The following is a 22,778-nucleotide window of genomic DNA, read 5'->3' on the forward strand; positions in this document are numbered from 1 at the left end:
GCGCATTATGGCAGGATTTTTGATAAAGGATCGGCCATCTAAAGTGCTTTGAGCTTATAAAAGGGGAAAATTCGTGCCCAAAAGAGTATTCTTTACCTGTAGCCTGGCAATATGAATGTGGGCTTGTATTAAAATGGTATTTTGGGCATATAATCTTCTATCTGTAATCCTAAGCTCTCAAGAATGGTGCTTTACAGTTGGATGGAATGTGTTTAAGCCCATGATATAGCTTACGAATACTCTACTGTGTTCGAATTTCATTGAAAAGACAAATATAAATAATTATTATGTAAACATTTCCAAAAATAATCATCTATAAATATATCCAACAAACAATCAAACATTGATTGAATCATTAAAATAATCAGCAGCAGAAATATGGATAAATAATTAGAGCATATTAAAACCCATTCCATCTGTAAGATAAAACCCTTTTTTCTGACATCTGTATATCCGCCCCATCCACCGGGGAGTACTGGATGATTGTTTGCCACTTGCCACATAAAATGGCGTCAAGTTAATTGGCTTGCAATTGAAATGCAATTAAAATTCATTTATAAGCTCTGTCTCTGTCTCTATCTCTGGGTCCCCAGTCCCAATTTTTAGCACATAATTCATGAGCGAACGAGCTACAATCCGTGGGGCTCCTCCTCCATCCCCTGGATGCCACTCGTATTATGAGAGGATATTGTGTGTGTGTTTGTGTATGTGGCAGCTGGAATTTATGGTGGCTGCCTCTTCGTGTGCATTTCACATTCATTTCGAAAATGCAACCTCGTTAACGAAGTAGATCCTCCATTCCCCACTACCCCCTCAGCGTACCTGTGTTTATTGCTTAACTCACTTAAGACCTTAACTAAGTTGGCCTTTAAAAAGTCAAAATGCTTGGGCAAAGACAGCACTCAGGCACGGGACAGGGCAGGGCCAAAAGCCAGGACGAGACGAGACGAGACGAGAGACGAGGACGATGTACATGGCATAAGTACTCGTACATACAGGATTTGTATCTGTATCCGTATCTGTGTGTGTGCTCTGCATCTATGTATTGCATGACAGTAACGGTAAATCAAGTTATCTGTAAACATGCAAGACATTAATAAACATTTCGCGTGCGCCAGGCAATTTAACAACTTTTGATATCTAAATTTGTTTTCCACATTCCATTCCATTCCATTCCATTCCATTCCATTCCATTCCATTCCATTCCATTCCTGTTCGGTTTTTGTTTTGGGCTGCTTCTTGGCTCTTCTGCTTGTTGTTTCCGCTGCTGCCAAATACCTGGTACTTCAACAGCTCAAGGGTATACAAGCCTCAAGTAGATGAAGGCCTTACCGACACTTGCAAGCAACATTTTATTGACCAGCTCGATGTCTGTGTGGCCTTCTATGTGTAATTTCAGAGGCTACTAGAGCGATAGCTGCCACATTAAATTAACCAACAATTCAATTTTGAACATCCTCCTTCACTCCTCAGAATCGAAGGAAGAGTCTGTGGCTGTGATATCCATCAGGATACCCTCTTTGGCAGAGGCTCTATCAACCAATAGCCCGCTTACCGAAAGGCAAGATACAGTGGCTCTCTTATTTGGTATTATTTTCTCTCTTATTTTCTCTACCTAGGCATTGGAAATCCTAAAAGTGTAGCAAGAATCCCTTCCACTGCATTAAAGTAGCTTTTTCTCCCTTATTATGCCCGATACTCAAAATGAGTATTGGGGTATATTAGATTTGTGGTGAAAATGGATGTGTGTAACGTCCAGAAGGAATCGTTTCCGACCCCATAAAGTATATATATTCTTGATCAGCATCAATAGCCGAGTCGATTGAGCCCTGTCTGTCTGTCCGTCTGTCCGTCCCTATCAGCGCCTAGTGCTCAAAAACTATAAGAGCAAGAGCAACGATTTTTTGGATCCAGGTATCCACACTCCTAAGATATCGGACCGAGACGAGTTTGTTTCAAAATTATAGATAAAAAGTTATTCTCTAGTCGCAATATGCCATTTTTGTTTCCTGCATCATTCTTCAACAGATTTTCATTAAATTTATAACACTCTCCCTCTCCCTCTCTCACTTTTGGATATTGCATTTTGTTATCAACAAGTACACATAATTTACTGAATTTTTCATTCAATTGCGAGCCTTATTAGGGCATAAGAATCCACTTGATGAAATTGAAAAAAACTAAACTCGAATCGGTGTAGTATTTGCATATTTTCTTTGTTTTTTATCCGCAATTTTATTTATATTTATTTGAGTTTTAAAATGCACAACTATTTGCATATTTGAAGATTGAAGAATCAATCAATTTATACAAAACTCAACAACAAGTGAGTGATTTTTGAAGTGCAATTTGCATTTTTTGAATACTATTATTTCAATATATTTTATTTATTCACTTGAAACCGCAAAAATTTGATTGAAAAATGCATGTATTTATTTCTAGAAATTTTTTGGTGTAAAAAAAACTTTTTCATTTACATTTTATTTAAATTTAAAATGCGCATTTATTTATATAGAAATATTTGCAGAATTTGGCTGGCGGCATCCGAAAAAAATGAAACCCGCGACTTTTGAAATGCACAATGACCCCGAAAAATGGCATTCAAGCGATTGAGTAAATGAATGAATGAATGAATGAATCTTTTTGCAGGCCAGCAATGGAATATATGTAATTTTCAACTAATTTAACACACACACATACACAGGGAAATTAATGGGGAATCATGATTCCTGCGGGGTCGTGAAGGGGGAGGGGGTGGCGGAGGGGGAAGGGGGTGTACAAAATCTCACCTTAATTTCCAAGGTTGCTGGCTGCGAATCAAAATGGAATTTGGCCCGTGAGCCAAAAACCTCCGGGGCTGACCAATGTCGGGGCTGGTCCCGTGCCTCCTTATCGCGAACATCGAAGCTGAAAAGAGAGAAAAGAGCCAGAGAGGTGGGGGTGAGAAAGAAAAGCAGACAAATATATAAAATAACATGGTACCGGGCAGCCACCCCATTAATATTTAATGTGGGGCCGTGGGGGTGTGCGAATTAAATCGGTCCGCCACCCCCAGCCCCTCCCCCCTGGTCCACTCTGAAATTAATGAAATCCATAGCCAATATAATTTAGCCAGGAACTCTCCTCCACGAGCCGGGGCGGGCCGCTCCGCCCTATCCCCTTCTCCGGCCGCGAACTTTTTGCACGAAAATTAGCGTAATTTATTTTTGGCCTGCTCATTAGGCCACGGTCCAGAGCAGACGCTTCACGGATTTTTGTGGCGGTATTGGTGTGTGTGGTGCTAAAATGCAATTTATGCTCTGCAGATAACAATTAATTTTTTTCCCATTTTTTTTGGGGGGGTATTTTATTTTTCAAATTCTTATGCACTTCGGCGTCTCTGCAGTGCATTTAATGGTTTAAGTTTTGTTTTGGCTTTCGAAGAACTTGGAGGAACTTCTGAGTGCATTTTGCGTGGGTTTTAGGGAAAAATATAAATACGAGTACACAGAAATATGCAAGTGGAAGTGGCAGAAGAATGGAGTTATTTCAGCATAAAAAAACATTAAAAATACCTTCTAAGAATCAGTAAAAAATCATTTTATCATTTGAAGATTTTGTAAGTAAGAATATATTACACTTTTAATGATCGGAATCGGAAACTGAGTCACTAACTAATTAGCATCTCCCGAAACGTATTAATGAAGTTTTAAAAAAATTTTTGAAAGTATTTTAAAAAACTGTTTTTTAGTTTTTAGTTTTTTAGTATTTTAAAAATAACATTTTTAAAAATGGTGTTATTTCTATATTATAAATTAAAAAGAACCAATAAAAAACTTTTTACTATTTTACCCCTCTTGATGATCGGAATCAGAAGCTGAACCACTCATTGATTGGAAACTCCCAAAACTTATTAAGGTACAGTTTTCAAAGTTTTTTGAAAATATTTTAAAGTTTTGTTCTTATTATAAAATAAAAATTTGAATTTTTTTTAAATATTTAAAATTTTTTTTCATTGCTTTAAATTATTTTCAATTTTTATTATTATTCTAAAAATAAATTTTTAAATTAAAATTATTAAAAAAAAAAAATATATAAAATATATATATTTTTTATTTAGAACAAAAAAAACACAATAAAAGAACTTGGTAGATCAAAAATCATTTAAAAAATTCTATAAAATACATTAAAGTTTTTGCCGAGGTACAAAATTCCATAGCTAATCCATGTTTAATTCTTAAATCTTAAAAATACAAATTTTTAACAAAACGTTTGCTGTTTTTCGTACTCATTCGGATCAAATATATTTATATACGCAAATTCTTTAATTAAAAAGAAATGAAATGACAAAATGTAATTAAATAATAGACTACTGTTCTTTCCCTTTCTGAAATCCCTTTCACTCCATTAACATATTTTGTTGCCAGCCTTTCAGAAAAAGAGTAAAAAGAATGAAAGGAATGAAAAATGTACGAGTGCTGCTGCGTGAATTTTTGAAGCCCAGACAGACAGCCAGAAGGGGTCGTCTCTCAATCAGAAGAGACCCTCAATCCTGCCACTCTATCCCTCTTGTCTTTGTGTGTCCCTTTCTCTCTATATCTCTGTTGCTTTCCCTCTATCTGCCGCCTCTCTCTGCGCCTCTGTCTCTGTTTTGCTGCTGCCCGAAAATACTTGTTGTTGCAATTTCAGCCACTTTCGACAGAGCGTTAAGCGCCCTTTTGTAGTATGCCACACACACAATAATTTATGCGGGAAGCCGCCGTCGAACCTGCCTCACAGCCACCTCTCCCTGTCCTTCTGCCCCTTTCGACACTCGTTGCAAATGCAACAACTTAATTGCGGGTCCGGACTGCAGTGCAGCCAGGACTCGAGTGCAACAGAGAGGCACACCAGCAGCAGCAGCAGCAACGGGAGGGGCCATAGCCCCACGTTAACCCAAATTTCTTCTTTTTTTTTTTGGCATATTTTTTTTCTCCGAGAGCCGTTCTTAACACCGCCATTTTAATTAAAAACTAAAAAACAGTTGCACTCCGCACTAAATGGGAGAAAAAGAGAGAGACGAGTGCAGATTGAAAGGTGGAGCGAGAGAGTGAGGCAGAAGGATTAAGCCAGAGAGAGGGAGTGGCGGAGGAAGAGGTTAAAGGTAGCAAGAGGGAGAGGTAGAGAGGTAGAGAGGGAGAGAGCGAGCGAGTGCGAACGTTAATAACAGTTCTTTTGAGGGGCCTATGCAGCAAATGTTTATGGCTAAATAATACAGAACGAGTGCAGGACTCCTCGGAGCAGGACTTTCACGCAAATTGAGTGTAATGAAAAGGCTCCTCCATGGAGAGCAAGACGCAGCAAAAAATCTAGGGCCAGGAGCATAAAATGCACGGAGAGATTGAGTTTGGAAAATACCCTTAGGGAAATAAATCCAGGAAAATACCATGAACTCTGGTCACCAGGAAAAATACAAAAAGGGAAATAAAATTAGTGTTTCTATGAATTAAAAAAATAAAAATAAATAAAAAAGAATTTAAATATATTTAGCTACTTTTTCCAAAAACCCTTTAAAAATAAATAAAAATGAATCAACTTTTTCGTTTTTCAATCCCCTACTCCTTCGAGTACACCCCTTTGAGCCCTGTATACCCTAAAAGCCTCCTCGCACAAAAGCAATTATGTATAGCACGAATGGAAAATCTTTAGTTGACAACCAAAAGGCGCAACGTGGCATGAAAATGCAGCCGTGAATGCAATTAGACGGTATAGCCCCCCCACCCAGTCCCCCTTAAGGCCAAGAGCTAGCAATTTCAGGCACTTCATTATGGACTTTCCGCATGGACTTTCCCAGGGACTTGAGTTGACTTGACCGTTTCCGTAATTGAAGCTTTAAAGCGTGGGCAAAACATCATCCAGCTCCTGCTTCTGCTGTCTCCACACACACATAATTCCTGTGGCTCCTCTCGTCCTGGCCCCGAGGTTAATCACTCTAAATTAGGTAAACATAATTAAGTTAATTCCATGACGCGGGAACAAAGAAAAACAAAAGCTAAACAGAGGCAGGGGGGCAAAAAAAAAAAAAAAAAGTAAAACAGAAACAAAAACAAAACACAAAAATCAGAGAGGGAAAGGGAGGGCAAGGGCAAAGTCACACATCCTGCCCGGCACGAACGCAACAATTTCTCCCACCGGAAACAGGACGGGCCTCAAATCGTAGCCTACTTATGTGCGCGGGTCCCTCGGCCTCCGCCCCAAAACGATTTGAAAAGGTAGCAGCCGAAACACTCGACACTCGAGACTCCAGACTCGAGACTCGACTGCTACCGTCTCTCGTTTGCATTTAATTAAATGTGTGCGTCGACGAAGACAATTGGGAGGACAGGTTAGGGGAGGATTGGTTAGGGGACGACTCACCTATAGAGCGGTATGCCCGCATTGTCACGAAACCAAAGCACCATATAGACATTGTCCAGGGGCTCCGTAATGGGGCAAGGCAGCGACACTGATTTACCCTCGACGGCATCGACGTCCTTCGTTTTCACTGTTGGTGTGTTTCATTTCCAAAAATTATGTTGTCACGGATTTCGTGTGTGCGTTTGTGTGTTTTGGTCCAGCATCGTTTCGACATCATCCATGAAAATAGAAAATAAATGCGTAAAATTTGTTAATTAAATGTACGTTCGTTTCGTATATGCCTACAGCGAGTGGGAGTGAGAGAGAGCGAGAGGGAGATGGAGATGGAGAGAGCGCGCAAAGCTTTTAGCAATTAAATGTTGATGGCGGCTTAATTTCTACGTAATTACGAATGCGTAAATGTGTGCTCCGCTCCGCCCTTTGGCAGTACATCTCCATCATCCATTGGCTTAGCAGCAGAGAGCCGGGAGAAAGCCCACGGCTCTGCTCTGCACTGCTGTGCTCTGTTCATTTATTATGCATGTTCAAAATGCGTGCAACGCAACGATTTTTTGTTTGTTCTTCCGTTTGGGGGCATATTCGGTTAGAGACTCTTGTGAAAGCCGCTAGAGAAAGGCCCACTTTAAGCTGGCTTTGGCATTTAATTACAAAATACAACAAAATATAGCTTTCGGCGGTGATTAAATGAGGATAAAACTCCTGGAGAGCAATGCATTTGCATGATTAATATCTGGATAAATACGGATACGTTCTATTATAGTTATTTTTGTTTTTGTTTTTTTTCTAGATTCCAGCTTATGTTTTTTTTTCAATTTTCATAATTTTTTTTTTATTTTTTTTTTGATTTTGAAATAATAAAATGTATAAATACGACTTCTTTCTTAAAAAAATGTATTTTATTTAATTTTTTATCTTTTTTTAATTTATATTATTTATAATAATCTATTTAATATAGTTTCTATTTTTTTAAATTTTCATAATAAAAATGGAAAAGAATTTTTATTTAAGACAAATAAAAATTAAAAATAAATATCCTTGCTTGTATTAAAAATTAAAATCCGAAATTAAATTGTATTTCATAATTAGATCCCCAGCGATTCCGGCTTATAAGCTTGTCTCTACAGGCTTTAAGCCCTATTTGGAAACCTCCTTTACTGTGGGTGTGTATGCGTATTTATTGCATCAAGTCAGCGGAATATTTAATTGTTTCTCGTCTCTTAAATTTCGAGTATTTTATGGCTTTATGCGGCGTTTTGGCTGCAACAACATTTTGGCATTGAATCAGAGGCCAGACCAGGCCTGGCCCGGCCCGGCGCAAAAACATCAAAATCAACAGCAGCCAACAATAGCTGTCACATGTGTGTGGTGCGGCCTGGCCTGTCTTTTTGCTGATTTTGTTGCCACAGCCACAGGCCCGCCGCGCGTCACAGCTCGGCTCGTATCAAAAATGTTTATAGATAAATGTGTAGATATAAATAAAAATGTCTGCGCATCATATGAGCATATCAAGAGCACAAAAAGGGCCATAAAAAATCGTTGTAACATTCTTCACAATGCCACCGCCCATCCCCATTGAAGCCTAAGCTCTCCTCCCCCTTCTAACCAATGGGTTTTCCCTTCCCTTTCCTCCCTTTCCTTCCTTTCTTTCGTTTTTTTTCTTCTTTGCCGTTGACTTTATGTGTAAATATGAAAAAATGTCATTTTATTGCCACAATGCGTCGAAATTTTGTGAAAATTTATTGCGCATACGCAACATTGTACAATAAATATGCGCTTAAATGCCCCCCAACAAAATGTACGCGTATATGTCTGTTTAAGAGTGTGTGTGTGTTGTGTGTGTGTGTGTGTGTACTTTATGATGGCACTGTTTGCTTAGCACTGGCCTCCACTGTGGACAGAGGCTGGCGCTGGGCATCCAAAACAGCAGCGACAAATGCGAAAATTTGAAGGAAGATACTGGAAAATCTATACCAAGAATTAGCCTTAAAATCCCTCAATTAATGTCTAGTATTCCCTGGGCATTTCTGTATCCCGGAAAGCCTTTTTTAATGTCAAAAGGCCGCATTAGTCATTCAGGAAGTGTGCGAGTATTTAGAAAAGGTTTTCCCACACCCCGCTTCTCCACTCGTTCATCTGATGGCAAACACACCTCTTCGGGGCGGTGCCATTAGTCGTCTGGCCATTTTAGCTTCTTAGCCGTCACACATCCGTCTGCCTGGAAAATTCCAATGCATTTTGGAGCGATGGCTCGGTGCTGGCGTTGATGCTGGTTGGTGGTGCATCAAAGGAATGCCTTGACTCCGGCTCTGGCTCTGGCTCTGGCTGTGGCTGTGGCAGGCAAAAATGCATCACACGTTGGCTGCATTGCTAAACGACTTTAAACTCTGCTCTGCTTCTGGCAATTTTCAGAAAATTGTGTCCGCCTGGGCGCTGTCCCCTCCCCTCCCTCTCCGTCTCCCTCTCCCTCTGCTCTCTTCGGTGGTGTGTCTCTGCTGCTGTCGACTCCTTTTTCGACTGCATTTTTGTGTCGCCTTTTGGTTTTGGCCTTCACTTAACTACACCCAAAGCTCGTCGACAGCTCGTGCATGTTAAAAGCTATTTAAATATGCTCTCTTTGAATGCCTTGATTGGCTTACGTCCTCTCTCTCTCTCGCTTCGGGATGCCATTCCACTCCCTCCCTCCTCCCCTCCTCTCCTCCTCTCCTATGTGTCCTCTGCTATCACCATCCCTTGACTTGACTTGCATTTGCTTTCGGTTTGCCTTGACTTCAAAAAAAAAAAAAAGAAAGGCAAAATATATGAGAGAAAAAAAAGAGCGAGGAAGATGGAGTGCAAGTGTTAGGAAGGAAGCAGCAGCATAACCTCTTTGCATGAATTAACCCTTTAATGACCAAAAGGAGGGCCAATTGATTTGAACCTTTCGGTGGGCGAGGGAGTGGCCATTAATGCACAAAAAATAGTATCTTTTATTGGGAATTTCATTACACTCTTCCACCGGGTGTTAATGATATTTTCATTACAGAAAAGGAGGAGATTCTGATCTTATATAGATCGTTAGATATAGCCATGTTTATCTGTATGTTTTAGGATTTGGAAGTTTCCTATTTTATGGCTGAAACCTTATAAGAGAGGTTCTTCTCTTTATTTAATAAATTTATTACAAATCGTCTTCCCAAAAGTTGGATCAAATATCAGTCTAAAAATTATGGAAAATCATTAAAATCCAAAAAAAAAAGCCTTAAAGCCCCTCAAAGTAGTACTTCCCATCAGGAAGTAGCCCAGGAAATGCGAGGATTTTGGACTCCGGCAGCCACTTTTTCTATAATGTTTTAACACTAGATATCCCTGAGTATCGAATGAAGGCTTTAAGCCTTAAACTGCCACCATTTTTCCTGCTGTAATTTCCAAATTGATTCCCAGTAATTCCCCGGTAATTCCCCGTTAACTCCCCCTTTTTTCCCAGCTGTACTTTTCATTCCCGCACATGGCTTTTCTAGGGTTAAACTAACCTCAATCAGTATCCGCTACACAGACAGACAACCGCCTACCCCGCAGCCCACCCACCCACTAGTTACAGCACCAGTAACCACCACAATGCCACGCCCCATCACACACCATCCATCCATCTATCCACACACACTCACGCACACACACACGCACACCCTTTCATGCCACACACACACCCATAGAGAACCCTCCGGTTCTGTTGATGCAATTTCAAATGCAAAACTTTAATGGAATTTTGTATCTGTGTCTCCCTCTCTCTCTCTCTCTCTCTCTGTGTGTGTGTGTGTGTTTGTGCGACAATAGTTTTGTGAACAACTTGACGCACTCGCAACTTTTATGTCAAATGCATTTTGCACATATTTTGTTGCAGCACCACCACCCAGGGGGAGGAGGAGGAGGAGGAGGTACTCTCCTGAAGGGTGAAATTAACGTGTTGTCAGGCATTTTAATTGATATTTAACAAGAAGTCTCCAAAGCCAGTTCTATTCCCAGACATAATTGCCCCCGAGCTGGCCCACCTGCAATTACCTTTTAATCGCAGACGCATGACGCAACTCCAGCCGCTTCCCCGGCCCCCAAGGCCTTCACATTTTTGCCATTTTCCGTTGACATTAACACGTCACCAGACATGAAGGACTTCCTCTTTCTCTCTCTCTCTCCCTCGGAATGGGCATGGGAATGTTGCGAGTATTTGTTTACTCTGACATTTTCTCGATTAATCGTGGGGCTCATTAGTGGTGAAAATTTGTATGGAAGACCCCAAGGGATACCGCAGGAAACAGAAGTTCCGTTCGGTGGAGAGTCTCATGAAATATACATTCATGGACTGCATGGCGCAACATTTATAAAACTCTTTTCTCTTGCCACAAACGGCGGCAGGCTCTGTTGAATTTAGCATGAACTGGCGGCAAACTTTAAGCAAGAATTTCCCATCGAATATTTTTCATGAAACGGAAATCAATCAAAACTTTATGCCAGGAAAAGTTTATTATTGAAAAGCTTTCACTATTCTATGGGGGAAAATGTTTCTATTTTGTTGTTGGTGAAAAATCACTGGCGGAACAGGATATAAAAGGCTCTATATTTCTCCTATTTTTCGAGTATAAAATAGATGTTTCTTTAAGGATATTTAAAGTTCGTTTTGATCCGAGTTTTAACTCATCTTCCGCTGCCATGGCGTTCCATTCGCCTCCCTCTTATCCTTCACGTAGCCTAATGAGCCGTTTCTGGCCTGCCTTCTGCCTCTCTCCCGCTCTCCGTGTGTGTGTGTGTGTGTGTGTGTGTGTTGGTTGACTTTTTGAGCCGCTTTGCCATGTCCGTGTGTCCGTGTGCGTGTGTTCGTGTGGTTGGCATTATAAAAATTACGAGTATTATGGCTGCGCATTAAGTCCAACGCTGGAAAATTATCGTCCATCGTGTGTGTGTGTGTGTGTGTGTGTGTGTGTGTGTCCTGTGGTCAGACGGCAGGCAGTCCAGTGGCAATCCCCCACTGTTCCCCCTCTCCCTCTCTCTGCGGTTGTTTATAGCGACTTTTTCACTGCTTTTTGGTTTTTGAACTAGGATTATATTTTCGGTAGAACTGCTGGCATTTACACACAGTGTGAAATGGCCTCCCACCCCCTCGAGCTGCTGCCAAGATGCAATTTCCCATCGAATATGAAAATCACATTTTATGCAGAAAACTATAGCCCGAAAAACAATAAACCTGCCTAAAATACAATAAAAAAAAGTAATACCAGCCAAAAGAATGCGAAATATAACGAAATTTCACTTTTATTAAATTACATTTGATATTTAATCAAATTCGGAATTCCTTTTTCTTTTTTTTTCTAGTTTGTTGCTGGACAAATTGGCAGACAGCCAGGCAGCCTCGACATGAAATCAAATTTAAATAAAACCAAATTCAAGACAGTAACAGAGACAGGCAGCTAAAAATATTCAAATTTCATAATATTTTGCCATCAAATTCAATTAAATGACGGAATTTGTTGTGTATGAAAATTTATTTAAAAAGTTTGGCTCGAAATTTGCACGAAAAGTTCTAGAAAATATTTAGTTTCTACTCTTGCAAGAACTTGCCATCAATCCAACTAAATCTCAGACATTTTCCCCTTTAAATAAAGTCCCCCTGTTTATAGAAAGCCAAAAGTCGAAAAGCATCTACATGATTTTGGTTTTAACCCAACTCTGGCCCCCGTCCCGTCCCCCAACTTTAACCCATTTACATTTCTCTGGTTTCCCTTACTTATTGCTTGTTTTTCTTGTTTTCCTTTTGGCTTATTGATTGTTATCGCATCTCTGGACCGCAGCGGGACTGGAGACAGGGAGAACCAGAAACTGGAGGAAAGTAAATGGGATAAATTCGAGCTTAACCCCACAGATACAATGGGGGCCAAGAGGCAGCAACATGCGAAATATTCAAAGCTGAAGAGGAAACTAAAAAGCACAGGAGCAGAGCAACAGGGGTATTCCCGCAACTGCTTTCATTTTTAATCCACAGATTAGCTGCTCAGGGATTTTCGTCAAAATAAAAAGCCGAAATGCGGCAGAGGGTACACTGAAAGAAAAATGGTAGAGTAAACATAAATACATCCATTTTTTAATTAAATATTCGGCTTAAAAAAAAAGACAAAGGGAAATGGAATGGAATGGAATGGAATGGAAATTTACTTTCGTTTGAATATAAATGTATTCCAAAATATTTTTAATTTTGCCTATATTTCATTTCAATATAAAACACTTTAAAATAAATAAATACATTAAATTAAAACATATACATATCTTAATGTTTAATTTAAATACACAACACTTTGAGATAAATGTATTATATTTAATAATATTTAATTTAAATATAAAACATTTAAAAATAAAATAAATACATTAAATTAAATAATATTTGATGTTTAATTTAAATATAAAAAACCTTTGAAATAAAGGCAAAAAAATATTTTTAATTAAAATATGAATATATTCTATTTAGCTATGAAATCATTTAAAAAATATTTTTAAATATATTTTAAACTAATATTTTCTTATTTCTCTCAAGATGCGAATGAAAACCCTTCGATTTTAATGCTTCCGCTCTGGGCTTCGATTTAATGGCATAAATATTCTAAGAGAAAATATTACAATTTCAGGGCCACTGTTCAAACCGATTTTCATTCTTTCCAGGTCATGTTTTTCCCCATAAATATTGCGCCAGATAATCCATAATTTATTAAATTAGCCTTGTAAGATTTTACACTGGCGTGCCTTGCCTATCGATATCGTTGTAGAAGCAATAATCTACGTAAATCAATATTGTAAATCAGCAAAATTATGAAAAACGTCAGGGGACACTTCTTTGTAGATTTTGTGGTAGTTCTTTCTATCCATGATCTCAGGGGCCATTTGTATTTGTTTTCCCTTAAAATACTACCATTTCTCGTTAAGGTTTTCGACTTAAAGCCCAGTACCGAGACGTTCTGATTTGGGGTATCGCTGCCATGGCATAATCGCGGCTAAAACACTAATCGTATAATGGCTGTCGATCTGTGCCGGTGGATCGAATCGTTTCAGTTGTAAGTCGGCGGTCGCCACAGTTTAACATTCGGAAAATGTGAACGGACTCAAACAATGAAAAAAACGATGCCACAATTGAGGATATATCAAATACTTGTGCTGCTCTTGCCGCTGTCCTGTGCACAGGAGCCACCGCCGCAGGTCAATCTGGGTGGGTAGACGACTCGAGAACGAAGGCTGGGAGAGGCGCCGCAGATAAGTGCAACAGTGGATGGAGATTATCTCAATTTCGACTCAGTGGATGCTTTAATTTTCCCGATTTTCCAGCCAACGAAATTCGAGCGCGCCACTGGAGTTACATACGACATGGCCAGAACTGGCGCGGTATATGCCACACGGGGGAGGAACAATCCCCCATCAGATTGGATGCCAAGAAAGTGAGTTTTGAACAAAACGCAATTGATTGCAGTAAACCCGTAATTTCTGTCCAGTCAGTTTTCATTACGTTGCCGGATATTCAGTTCGAGAACTACGACGAAATACTGCGTTTCCCAGTCATTTTGCAGAACAATGGGTACACGGGTAGGCGAGGTCCTGGGCTATCCATTCGATTCGTATAACTCTCGAAAAATACCCCATAGCCCACATGGATATACCGGAAACGAGGAGCAACAGGAGACCCTACATAACGGGCGGCATGCTCCAGGGTCGCTACATGGCGGAGAGCCTCCAGTTCCACTGGGGATCCTCGATATGGACCGCGGGGGGTGCCGAGCATTGGATCGAGGGGAAACACCACGATGTGGAGATGCAAATTGTTCACAGGAACTTCCGGTACCCAAATCTCAGCGAAGCCGTCAAGCATAAGGATGGCCTCGCCATACTCGCAGTCATCTTCCGAATCGACAGGGTATACTTTTGGCCACGACAAAAACAAGGCACTCTTTCACACAGAAATATCCATTTATTTCAGGGTCCGGGCTACACTGTTCGTGCGCTCAAAAAAATCACCGATCAACTGTTGAAAATTCGACGCTTCAAGGATCAGACGCTTATCGAGGAGGACCTCACTTTGATGGAGCTGTTGGGCGACCTAAACACCAAGAGGTTCTTCACGTACAGCGGCTCCCTGACGACGCCCGACTGCCAGGAGGTGGTCACCTGGACGGTGTTCAGCCAAACCTTGCCCATAGGCGTCGATGAGGCGAACAATTTCTGGAATCTAACGAGCTTCGGGGGTCAAAAACTATTGGCCAACTATCGCTATGTCCAGAACCTGCATGACAGGACGGTGTTCGTTAATTCGAATCGATAATGAAGGATATCCCTATATGCCTCCCCCCTTTCGAAGGACAGCAAATACATAATAAACTCTACCAAGAGTCAAAGAGCAGAGCACTTCAGGGCGGGGCAGGGCAACCCCCCATTCGGGCTCATCTTTGCGGCTGTCTCTCAAGTTTAAACCATTTACATTTCTCTGGTTTCTTTCTTGTTCCATTTTTCCTGTGTTTTCTCTTGGCTTATTGATTGTTATCGCATCCCTGGACCCCAAGCGGGAGTGGGGTATGGAGACGGGGGGCACCAGAAACGGAAGGAGAGTAAATGGGATAAATTTGAGCTTAACCCCCCACAGATACAACGGGGGTTAAGAGGCAGCAACAGCGGGAAGACCACTAATGCAAAATACTGCACAAACATGAGAAATATTCCCAGCTTTAAAGTAAACAGAAAAGTGCAGTGGTACCTCCTGTAGCAGAATTGCCATGGCTTGGAAAATTCAGCAGCGTGAACAGCAAAAACAGCAATAGGGGTATTCCAGCAACTGCTTTTTATGTGCGCTTCGACGAATTTACTTCCAGCGACCAGCTGTTATTGGAAAGTTCTTTAAAAGCCTTCAAAGCAGACCCCTAGACCCTCTAGACACCAAAACTGAAGCAACTTCGGGGTTGAAGACCATTTTATTTTTAGAGTGACCGTTCTGTAGCGCATTATTGGCTATATTTTATTAGAATTGTGTATTCTGTCTTATAATTATAAGATAGGGGTATTCTGGCGCCTCTACCTCTCAAGCAAAACAGCTGTTTAGAAAATGAATTAATCAAGCCAAAAATAGTTTGTGGAATATCCCTGATGGCAGCTACTGTAAGAACGTTTTGCCGTATCCAGGCATTAGCATATTCCGAATCAGCAACAGCAGGAGGAGCAGCAAGGAGGAGCAAGGAGGAGCAGCAAGGAGGAGCAGCAGCAGTACAGTAGAGCCCCAGTCAATAACTACACCAAACATCGATACCCCCCCCAATGGCAACAAACAGCAACAACAAGAAGCAACTTCTGCATAAATTTCCTACCAGAAACAACACAAACATCAACCAAAGGGCGGCCATGGGGGGTAGAGAGGACTTAGGGGCTAACAATCGAGGCCAAGAACTAAGCCCAGTTTTATAATAAAGTAACAGAAATCTGTTCTCTGTATCTGCCCCGTTGGCACTTTTGACCCCCCTGACCTGGACCCAGGACCCTGGACCTGGGGAACTTTTGAAACAAGGCTTTGGCGTTGGCTTTGGCTTTGGCTTTGGGGTTTCCTGTTGCCAGTCCTGTTTCCTGCTGCTGCCGTTGTTGTTGTTGTTGCGGATAGTTTTCTGGGGTACGGGGGGGGGGGCTCAAATCAAGTCGCTTCTCTCTAAAGCATTTTCAATTTCATGCTAAAACGAGAGAGCATCAGGGGCCAGCAGGGGAAAGTTCAAAGGTGTTGACCAAGTTGCAAGCTCTGCTCCACAGAAAAAGCCATGGCGAATATTGAATTTGTTTTAAATGGCAGCCATAATGAGACGACAGGAGCAGTGTGCAAAAAACTTTGCTCTCAGAGAGAGAGGACCTCCTCGAGGTCCAGGACAGAGGCGAGACAATTTATGGCTCCTTTGGGGGCCTTAAATGTTTCCAAAATTTAAATATAATTTGTTTTAGTTGACTTTCGGGCCCATAGAGGCAGCAATGTTTGACAGAAAATTTATCAAAAGTTGAAAGGGAAAATGGGTGTCGGGGGCGGGGGCGCGGGCGGGTAAAGTATCTTTTGTGGCGCAGATAACAGACTCTTTAATAAACTGCTTGGGTCCCCCAAGGGGTTGGGTTAAACATTTTTCAATCACAGAATTTCAATTACTTTCTTGCCATTTTTCCAATGAATTTATGGGAGTTCCTTCTTTCAGGTAGGCAGGCAACGAAACATTAAAAACTCTTCGCTTGTCCAACGATAAATACATTTGTTCCGGTTTTGGCTTTTCTAGGCTCTTTTAAATTTCCAATTTCTTGCATTTATCTTCGCACGAAACTTAAATCATCAGCTGTGTGTGGCATTTCAGGGCCAGAAGTCTTTAAGCCAGGGGCCGACTTAATAACCTTCTACGCCCCGCCCCCCCCGCCAACAACAGAACCACCTGCGACCCAAAGCCTAAACAGTGGGGCCCTGGGGGGTGCGAGAGATTTACATACTAAACAAAGGGGTGGGGGGGGGACTAGTCGTACAGTGGTGTGCCACAGAATTTCAGGGCAGCTCATAATCTTAAATCTAGGCAATATGATGGGTGAAAGAGAAGGGCAATCGAGCAGCAGAGAGAAGGGCAATCGAGCAGCAGAGAGAAGGGCAATCGAGCAACAGAGAGAAGGGCAATGAAGCTAGAGGGAAAGGTTCCCAAAAAACACACACACAGGCACACACACACACATAACGATATGCAAATGTGCATGAATAAGTGTGTTGAAGTGTGCCACACTAGCACTTGGGCAAACGCACACACCCACACACACACACTCCTTCGGTAACCCTGGAAGAACATCAAAGTGTAGGAATTTTCTCCGCATCGTCAGCGCATAGTTGGGAGCAGAGTAGGAGTTTCCTTTGGCGTTAATGAAATGTGCAAATCTACCAATTGACCAAACCACCAACCCCTAAAACCAACCCGCAACCCCCCCGCTGTCTGCCAATAGCCTCAAGACGCTCATTTAGTCATTTGCATATTAAAAGCTTTTGTCGCACAAAAGGTTAAATCAAAAGATAAAGCGCAATAATTTTTTGCGCCTTTTTGCTTGTTTTTGGCCCGTTGGTCCTTGTGCCCCTGCCCCTCCCACACCCCTTGTAGTTGTTAACATGCGAATCAAGTCAAGGAGTGGGAGAAATCGGAAGATTGGATGGTTCAAGTGGAGTGGGAGTGGAAGTGGGAATGGAAGTGGAAGTGGGAGTGGCAGTGGAGCAGAGGGGTGTCTGCCATGTGCGTGTCGATAAAATATTTTCCTTTGACGCTATGTAAACACTTTTGTGGCATTTCTTTGGAGTTTTTCTTCTGCGGGCCAAACACACATACACAGCACAGTTATGATTGAAAGGGGGAGGGGGTGGGGGAGGAAAGAGTGGGAATAGAGCAAGGGAAGCAGTGGGAATCAGGCCACATTTGATGTCGTTTGGCAGTTGATTGAGTATGTGCCGGGGGTTTGAGTTTATCGCCCCATGAATAAGAAATGCATGCGCGGCATAAAAATACTGTATACCATAAAAATACCATGCACGAAAGGCTAACTAATGTTTGCTAATAAAGAATGCCAATTGGGGCTAAAAATATATAAAAATACTGAAAAAAATACCAACAAAAAAATGCAACGAGAAATTAAAAAAATTAAATATTATCAAAAATACAAGAAATACTGAAAAATACCAAATTAAATACTAAAAATACTAAGCAAATACCAAACTTTACAAGATAAATAAAACGAATTAATAATAAGAATAATACTAATAAAAAATAGGAAAAATATCAAAAATACTACATTTTGGTATTCAATCTGATTCAATTTCATCCAAAATATTGGAAAATCAATTTTATATACAATTTAATTATCGTATAAGTATTTTTAAAATTTTGTTACTTTTTTTGTTAAATATTTCTACAAAAATATTGAAAATACTAGATTCTGCCACACTGCACTAAGTATTCAGTAAAATATACGAGTAGAACTAAGCCTTAATTTTTCAGTAAAATTTCTACATCTCATACCTCTACGTTCAGTATTTAATCAGTATATTCAGTAATTTTATTCGATTTAAGGGAACACTTTTCTAAAGTCTTAAACATTGGCAATTCTTTGGTATATTCTGCCATAAAAAAACACTGTTTGCGTGTTGCCTGCAATTGTGTTTACTTTGTTCAGTTTACGAGTCTGTAATCTCTCAAAGAAGTTGGTATTTTATGTACAGTTAAACTCGATTTATTTGGTATTTTTATGGGGCCAATAACCAAACAAGTGCGGTTTTCTCTGTGTACATCTAATGCTCGTCCACATTTGCCACAATAGCTGTCAGCCACCGATGCTGCTCCCCCCCCACACACACACACACACACATACAAGCAGAGGTGTAGTATATATATATAGAGACGACGATCTGAGCCGACTTAAAATGCCACAACAATTGCAGGCAGCTGCTGCCTCATGCCGCATGCCTGTTGGTGGTGGTGGTGTTGCGATTGAATGGATGGAAATGCTTAGCTCAGCATAACACAGCGATTGTCATCGCAGAAAACATACAAATATTGTACAAATATGTGTGCTGCGAGTATACATATACGAGTATGTACTGGTTTATATACATCTGCTGTTATGGCCATAAAGTTCAATAGCGAGAGCCCTCCTCCAATCCCAGATCCCCGACAGCCCCTGCATCCATCCCACATCTCATCTGCCCGCAGCTGTGCAAGAATTGACATGATGAGCGATTTTAACACTTGTGCGGTGATACGTTTAAAGAGGGGGCTAGAGGGCTAGAGGGCTAGAGGGCAGGCACACAGCTCCCCCGTATATTGCAAATATTCAACCTACTTTCCTATGACCTTACCACACAACGACAGGCGATGGGCGTCGGGCGACGGGCGACACAGCAACAAAAAGAATAGAGAGAAAAAAACCAACGGCAAACACCGATGTGTAGTTATTATGATGGCTTTTGTCCCCCGGACGGCTTATGGCAGCCCGCGCGTGGAAATTGGAGGTAAAGGCAAGTGGAGGCGGCACACCATATAAGCCATATACTGGGAGGATTTAAGGGCCAGAAGCAATTTCGAGATGCAACGAAGGTTACTCTTTAAATAAATAAATGATGAGTGGGGCGAGGCGAGGCGAGGTGAGGCGAGGGGCTTTTTAATGGAAAGATATGAGTATCTCTCAAGTGGCAGAGATATTTTTTTATTAGGAATTTTTTAATCATAAAATTAGCGTCATAAATAAAATTAAAAGAAAAAAAATAAATAAAAATAAATACATATAAAATAAATAAGTAAGTTAATGATATAAATAAATAAAAATAAATAAGTACTTTAATAAAATAAATAAAATCAAACTACATTCAGCAAAATTATCATAAAATGCAGGTCCACTATCTGGGGCTAAGCCACACTGGGAGAGAATCATGGACATTTATATCTGTGGTTATTTTTTTTTTTTTTATCATAATTAATTTTAGAAAAATCTTTAAAATGCTCTTAATAAAGACTCCTTAATGGAGGGAAATATCCTAATAAAATGCATAAAAATATCTCAAAAATAAACCCTAAAATAATAAATATTGCAAAAAGGGGAAATTTCCCATAGTTTCCCAAAGTTCCCCAAAGCATAGTTTAATTTTAAAGATTTTTCATTAATAAAAACCTTTGAATTACCCAAGAAAAAAACTCTCCATCTGTGCCGCTAGTTCCATATTGCTTCTGGAATGCATGCTACCCCGCGATTGCCCACTCTGCAGAGTGTATATCAAATAATAACAAAATATAAACGATTCCATTTTATTGTTATGTGTCAGCAATGTTGTTGTTTCCGAACCGCTGCTGTCCGTGTCCCATGCCCCGTGCCCCATGCCCCATTGCCTCATCCTTTGCTGAGTCAAAAGCCACATAACCAACTGGCAATGACATTTGACAGCGGCAGCACACACACACCCGCACACACACAGAGATACGCACCGATCCAACACTCACACATTGATAAGCGCGTGTTTACACATTTACACCAGGGAGGAGGAAGGAGGACGGGGGAAGGAGAACCGGCAAAAGCAAAGCTTATATCATACATGTCCTCATATGATAAACAACAATAACAAAACGACAAAAAAAAAACAAGAAAGAAAACAGAAAAACAAAAATGAAACCAAACTCTCGTAAAAAAAGATAACAAGTTATGTTTTCGTCCTGTTTTGTGTTGGAGTCGAGTCGAGTCCTCCGGGAGAATGGCAATCCCCCCCTCCCCCGTATCCACCGTATCCCCATATGTGTTGAAAATTTCATGCGCGTTGATTTGTTTAGCTCTCCCTCTGGAGGGGCTTCCCGAACGCAATTATTTTTAATTTATTTGTGCGCGCCTTTAATGCAAAAACTGGTAGGAAATCCTTTTAGCAGGCAGCCATCGCCAGCGCCAGCGCCAGCGAGTGCGAAACACAAACGAAATGTAATTTAAATTTAATTAACTTTTGCAAGAGCAACAAAGGAAACCACGGCCCAGGAACAAAGAGGCAGGAGAAAAATTATAATTTACTTAAGCAACAGCTGGGGCAGCAGCTGTGGCACGGTACAGTGTCGGTGCGCTTTCCACCGACGCGCCGCATTTGCCATTCACCGTGGGTCATAGGGAAAACCCTTGAGATTTTGTTTCGCAAAAAGTTGTGAGACTTTTATTCATAGAAATTTGTAAATCATTTATTAATTTCACCAAAAGTTTAATAAAAACGTTTACATGTGAATGGCTTTATTTTTTCTTGAAAGAAGAAACTAAAAAAAGAAGAAAAATCTATTTTATGGGATTTTCTTGATTTTTCATCCAAAAAGCGACAGTCGGTCTTTTAGTGTCTGCATATTTTGCCATTCACACAAGATGCAGCGCTAGTCACACGTAAAATCAATTGCTTTATTCTCCTAAAATCTTGGAATAATATTTTCTAGCACAATTATTACCACCAATAAATTAAAAATCAATAAAATGCCCATGTTTTCTCCGTTTACATGAGAATGGCTATATTTTCTCTGATTCAAAAGTAGTATTTGTCTTGCATTTGCTTCAGTGTGCCTTCAAGCGGCGCTTAAGCACAACATTGTATCTGTATCTGTATCTGCATCTGCATCTGCACTTGCATCTGCTTCATCTTCGGCCAAGACCATAATTGGATCAGCATTAGCCGCCATTGCCTTTGCCGTTGGATCTTTGCTTCTTGGCCCGTCGCTTATGCCCTGGTGCTGGACATGTGCTGGAAATAATGTAGTTGAGAGGTCAGAAGACTAGAGCCAAACTACTAGCCAGGACAAAGATAAAGGCACGGACACGCACTGGCACACGCACACATGACAGCCGCCTAACGAGGTCAATTGTAAGTTATTTCCACTCTCGAGCCGACAAGCGAGCGAGAGGATAGCCGAGAGGATGGCCGAGAGGATAAGGGATAAAAAGAAAAACAAGGGAATAAAGAGAGCGAGAATAAAGTGTAAGCTGAGGTCCAGACCAGGAAATAGCCAGCGCATGAATATCATTAATGGCTAAAGAGCGTTAAAGGTCATTGTTCCTGTTTCGTTCCATGTCCTTCCGGTACTTCTTTCCCGCCTTCCTGCCGTGTCCAGGCGGAGCAAGGAAAGTACAGCTTAGCCCTGCGAGAGGAATACCTAACTCATTATTATGCTTTTCCCCTCCAACAGCATATGCTATGATGGGAATGGATGTGGGGCTATAAAGGAGTAGAAAGAGTGGAGGGTAGGGCAGGGCCCTACAGGGAGATCTTTGTGGAGGAGGTGGAAATATGTATAAAGCCTCATAAATAGTGTTATTAGACAGGGCAGCAACTAAATGAAAGAAAACAAGTGCCCACCGTTGCATGACTCTCAATCAGAGGAGGTCTCTCTCTCTCTCTCTCACTCTCAAAGCAAAGTGCAGTTTCTCTCTCTCTCACTCTCAAAGCAAAGTGCAGTCTCTCACTCTCTCTTTCTGTTTGAAAGTAGGATTTTATTATGAATGAATCCCCCTAATGATTCCTAAAATGCTGAAACCTAGTTCCGGAAAATATTTCTCAAGAGCCTGACTTTTCCGTAAACCTAATCCCATCATCTCAATCACAATTATCACTGCTTTAGGAACTCCAATTAGTACCTGAAAAACTCCTTTGCTGTACATTTTAATAAAACAATTTTCACTCTCGTTTCATGGACTTCTGCCGAGCACAATTCTCATTTCAAAGTGCATTTAGAATTTTTGGCCCCAAAAAAAGGGAAACACAAAAATGAGGCTACAAAAAAAAAACCATGAGGCTGTGTGAAATTGTGTCACCTAATTTTTGCAACAGCTCTTGGTGCCACACGCATTATTTTGCCCCTCACAAA

At 40.8% G+C, this 22,778-nt stretch overlaps 2 protein-coding genes across 2 annotated transcripts in view; one reads left to right on the plus strand and one right to left on the minus strand.

The window, feature by feature from the left end:
* Positions 1-22,778, minus strand: part of side-II (sidestep II) — an 88,092-nt gene that overhangs the window by 33,352 nt on the left and 31,962 nt on the right. Inside the window, exons 3-4 of the mRNA XM_033379831.1 lie at positions 6,376-6,502; positions 2,790-2,907 (exon numbers count right to left, since the gene is read on the minus strand). Of these exons, the coding sequence (XP_033235722.1) occupies positions 2,790-2,907; positions 6,376-6,502 (245 nt within the window). The remainder of the gene's footprint in view (positions 1-2,789; positions 2,908-6,375; positions 6,503-22,778) is intronic.
* On the plus strand, positions 13,433-14,771 carry LOC6903469 (putative carbonic anhydrase 3). The gene is made up of 5 exons (XM_002132312.3): positions 13,433-13,594; positions 13,711-13,820; positions 13,875-13,965; positions 14,025-14,293; positions 14,357-14,771. The coding sequence occupies exons 1-5, from the start codon at positions 13,498-13,500 to the stop codon at positions 14,696-14,698; spliced, it is 909 nt and encodes a 302-aa protein (XP_002132348.3). The 5' UTR covers positions 13,433-13,497; the 3' UTR covers positions 14,699-14,771.

The sequence above is a fragment of the Drosophila pseudoobscura genome, chromosome 4 (genome assembly GCF_009870125.1).
Source record: "Drosophila pseudoobscura strain MV-25-SWS-2005 chromosome 4, UCI_Dpse_MV25, whole genome shotgun sequence".
NCBI lineage: Eukaryota > Metazoa > Arthropoda > Insecta > Diptera > Drosophilidae > Drosophila > Drosophila pseudoobscura.

Bases quoted from the DNA above. Each gene is read 5' to 3' on its own strand.
- LOC6903469 (XM_002132312.3), top strand. From the start codon at position 13,498: ATGAAAAAAACGATGCCACAATTGAGGATATATCAAATACTTGTGCTG. The intron at 13,821-13,874 runs GTGAGTTTTGAA...ATTTCTGTCCAG, and splicing joins TCAGATTGGATGCCAAGAAA to TCAGTTTTCATTACGTTGCC. The intron at 14,294-14,356 runs GTATACTTTTGG...CATTTATTTCAG, and splicing joins TCATCTTCCGAATCGACAGG to GGTCCGGGCTACACTGTTCG.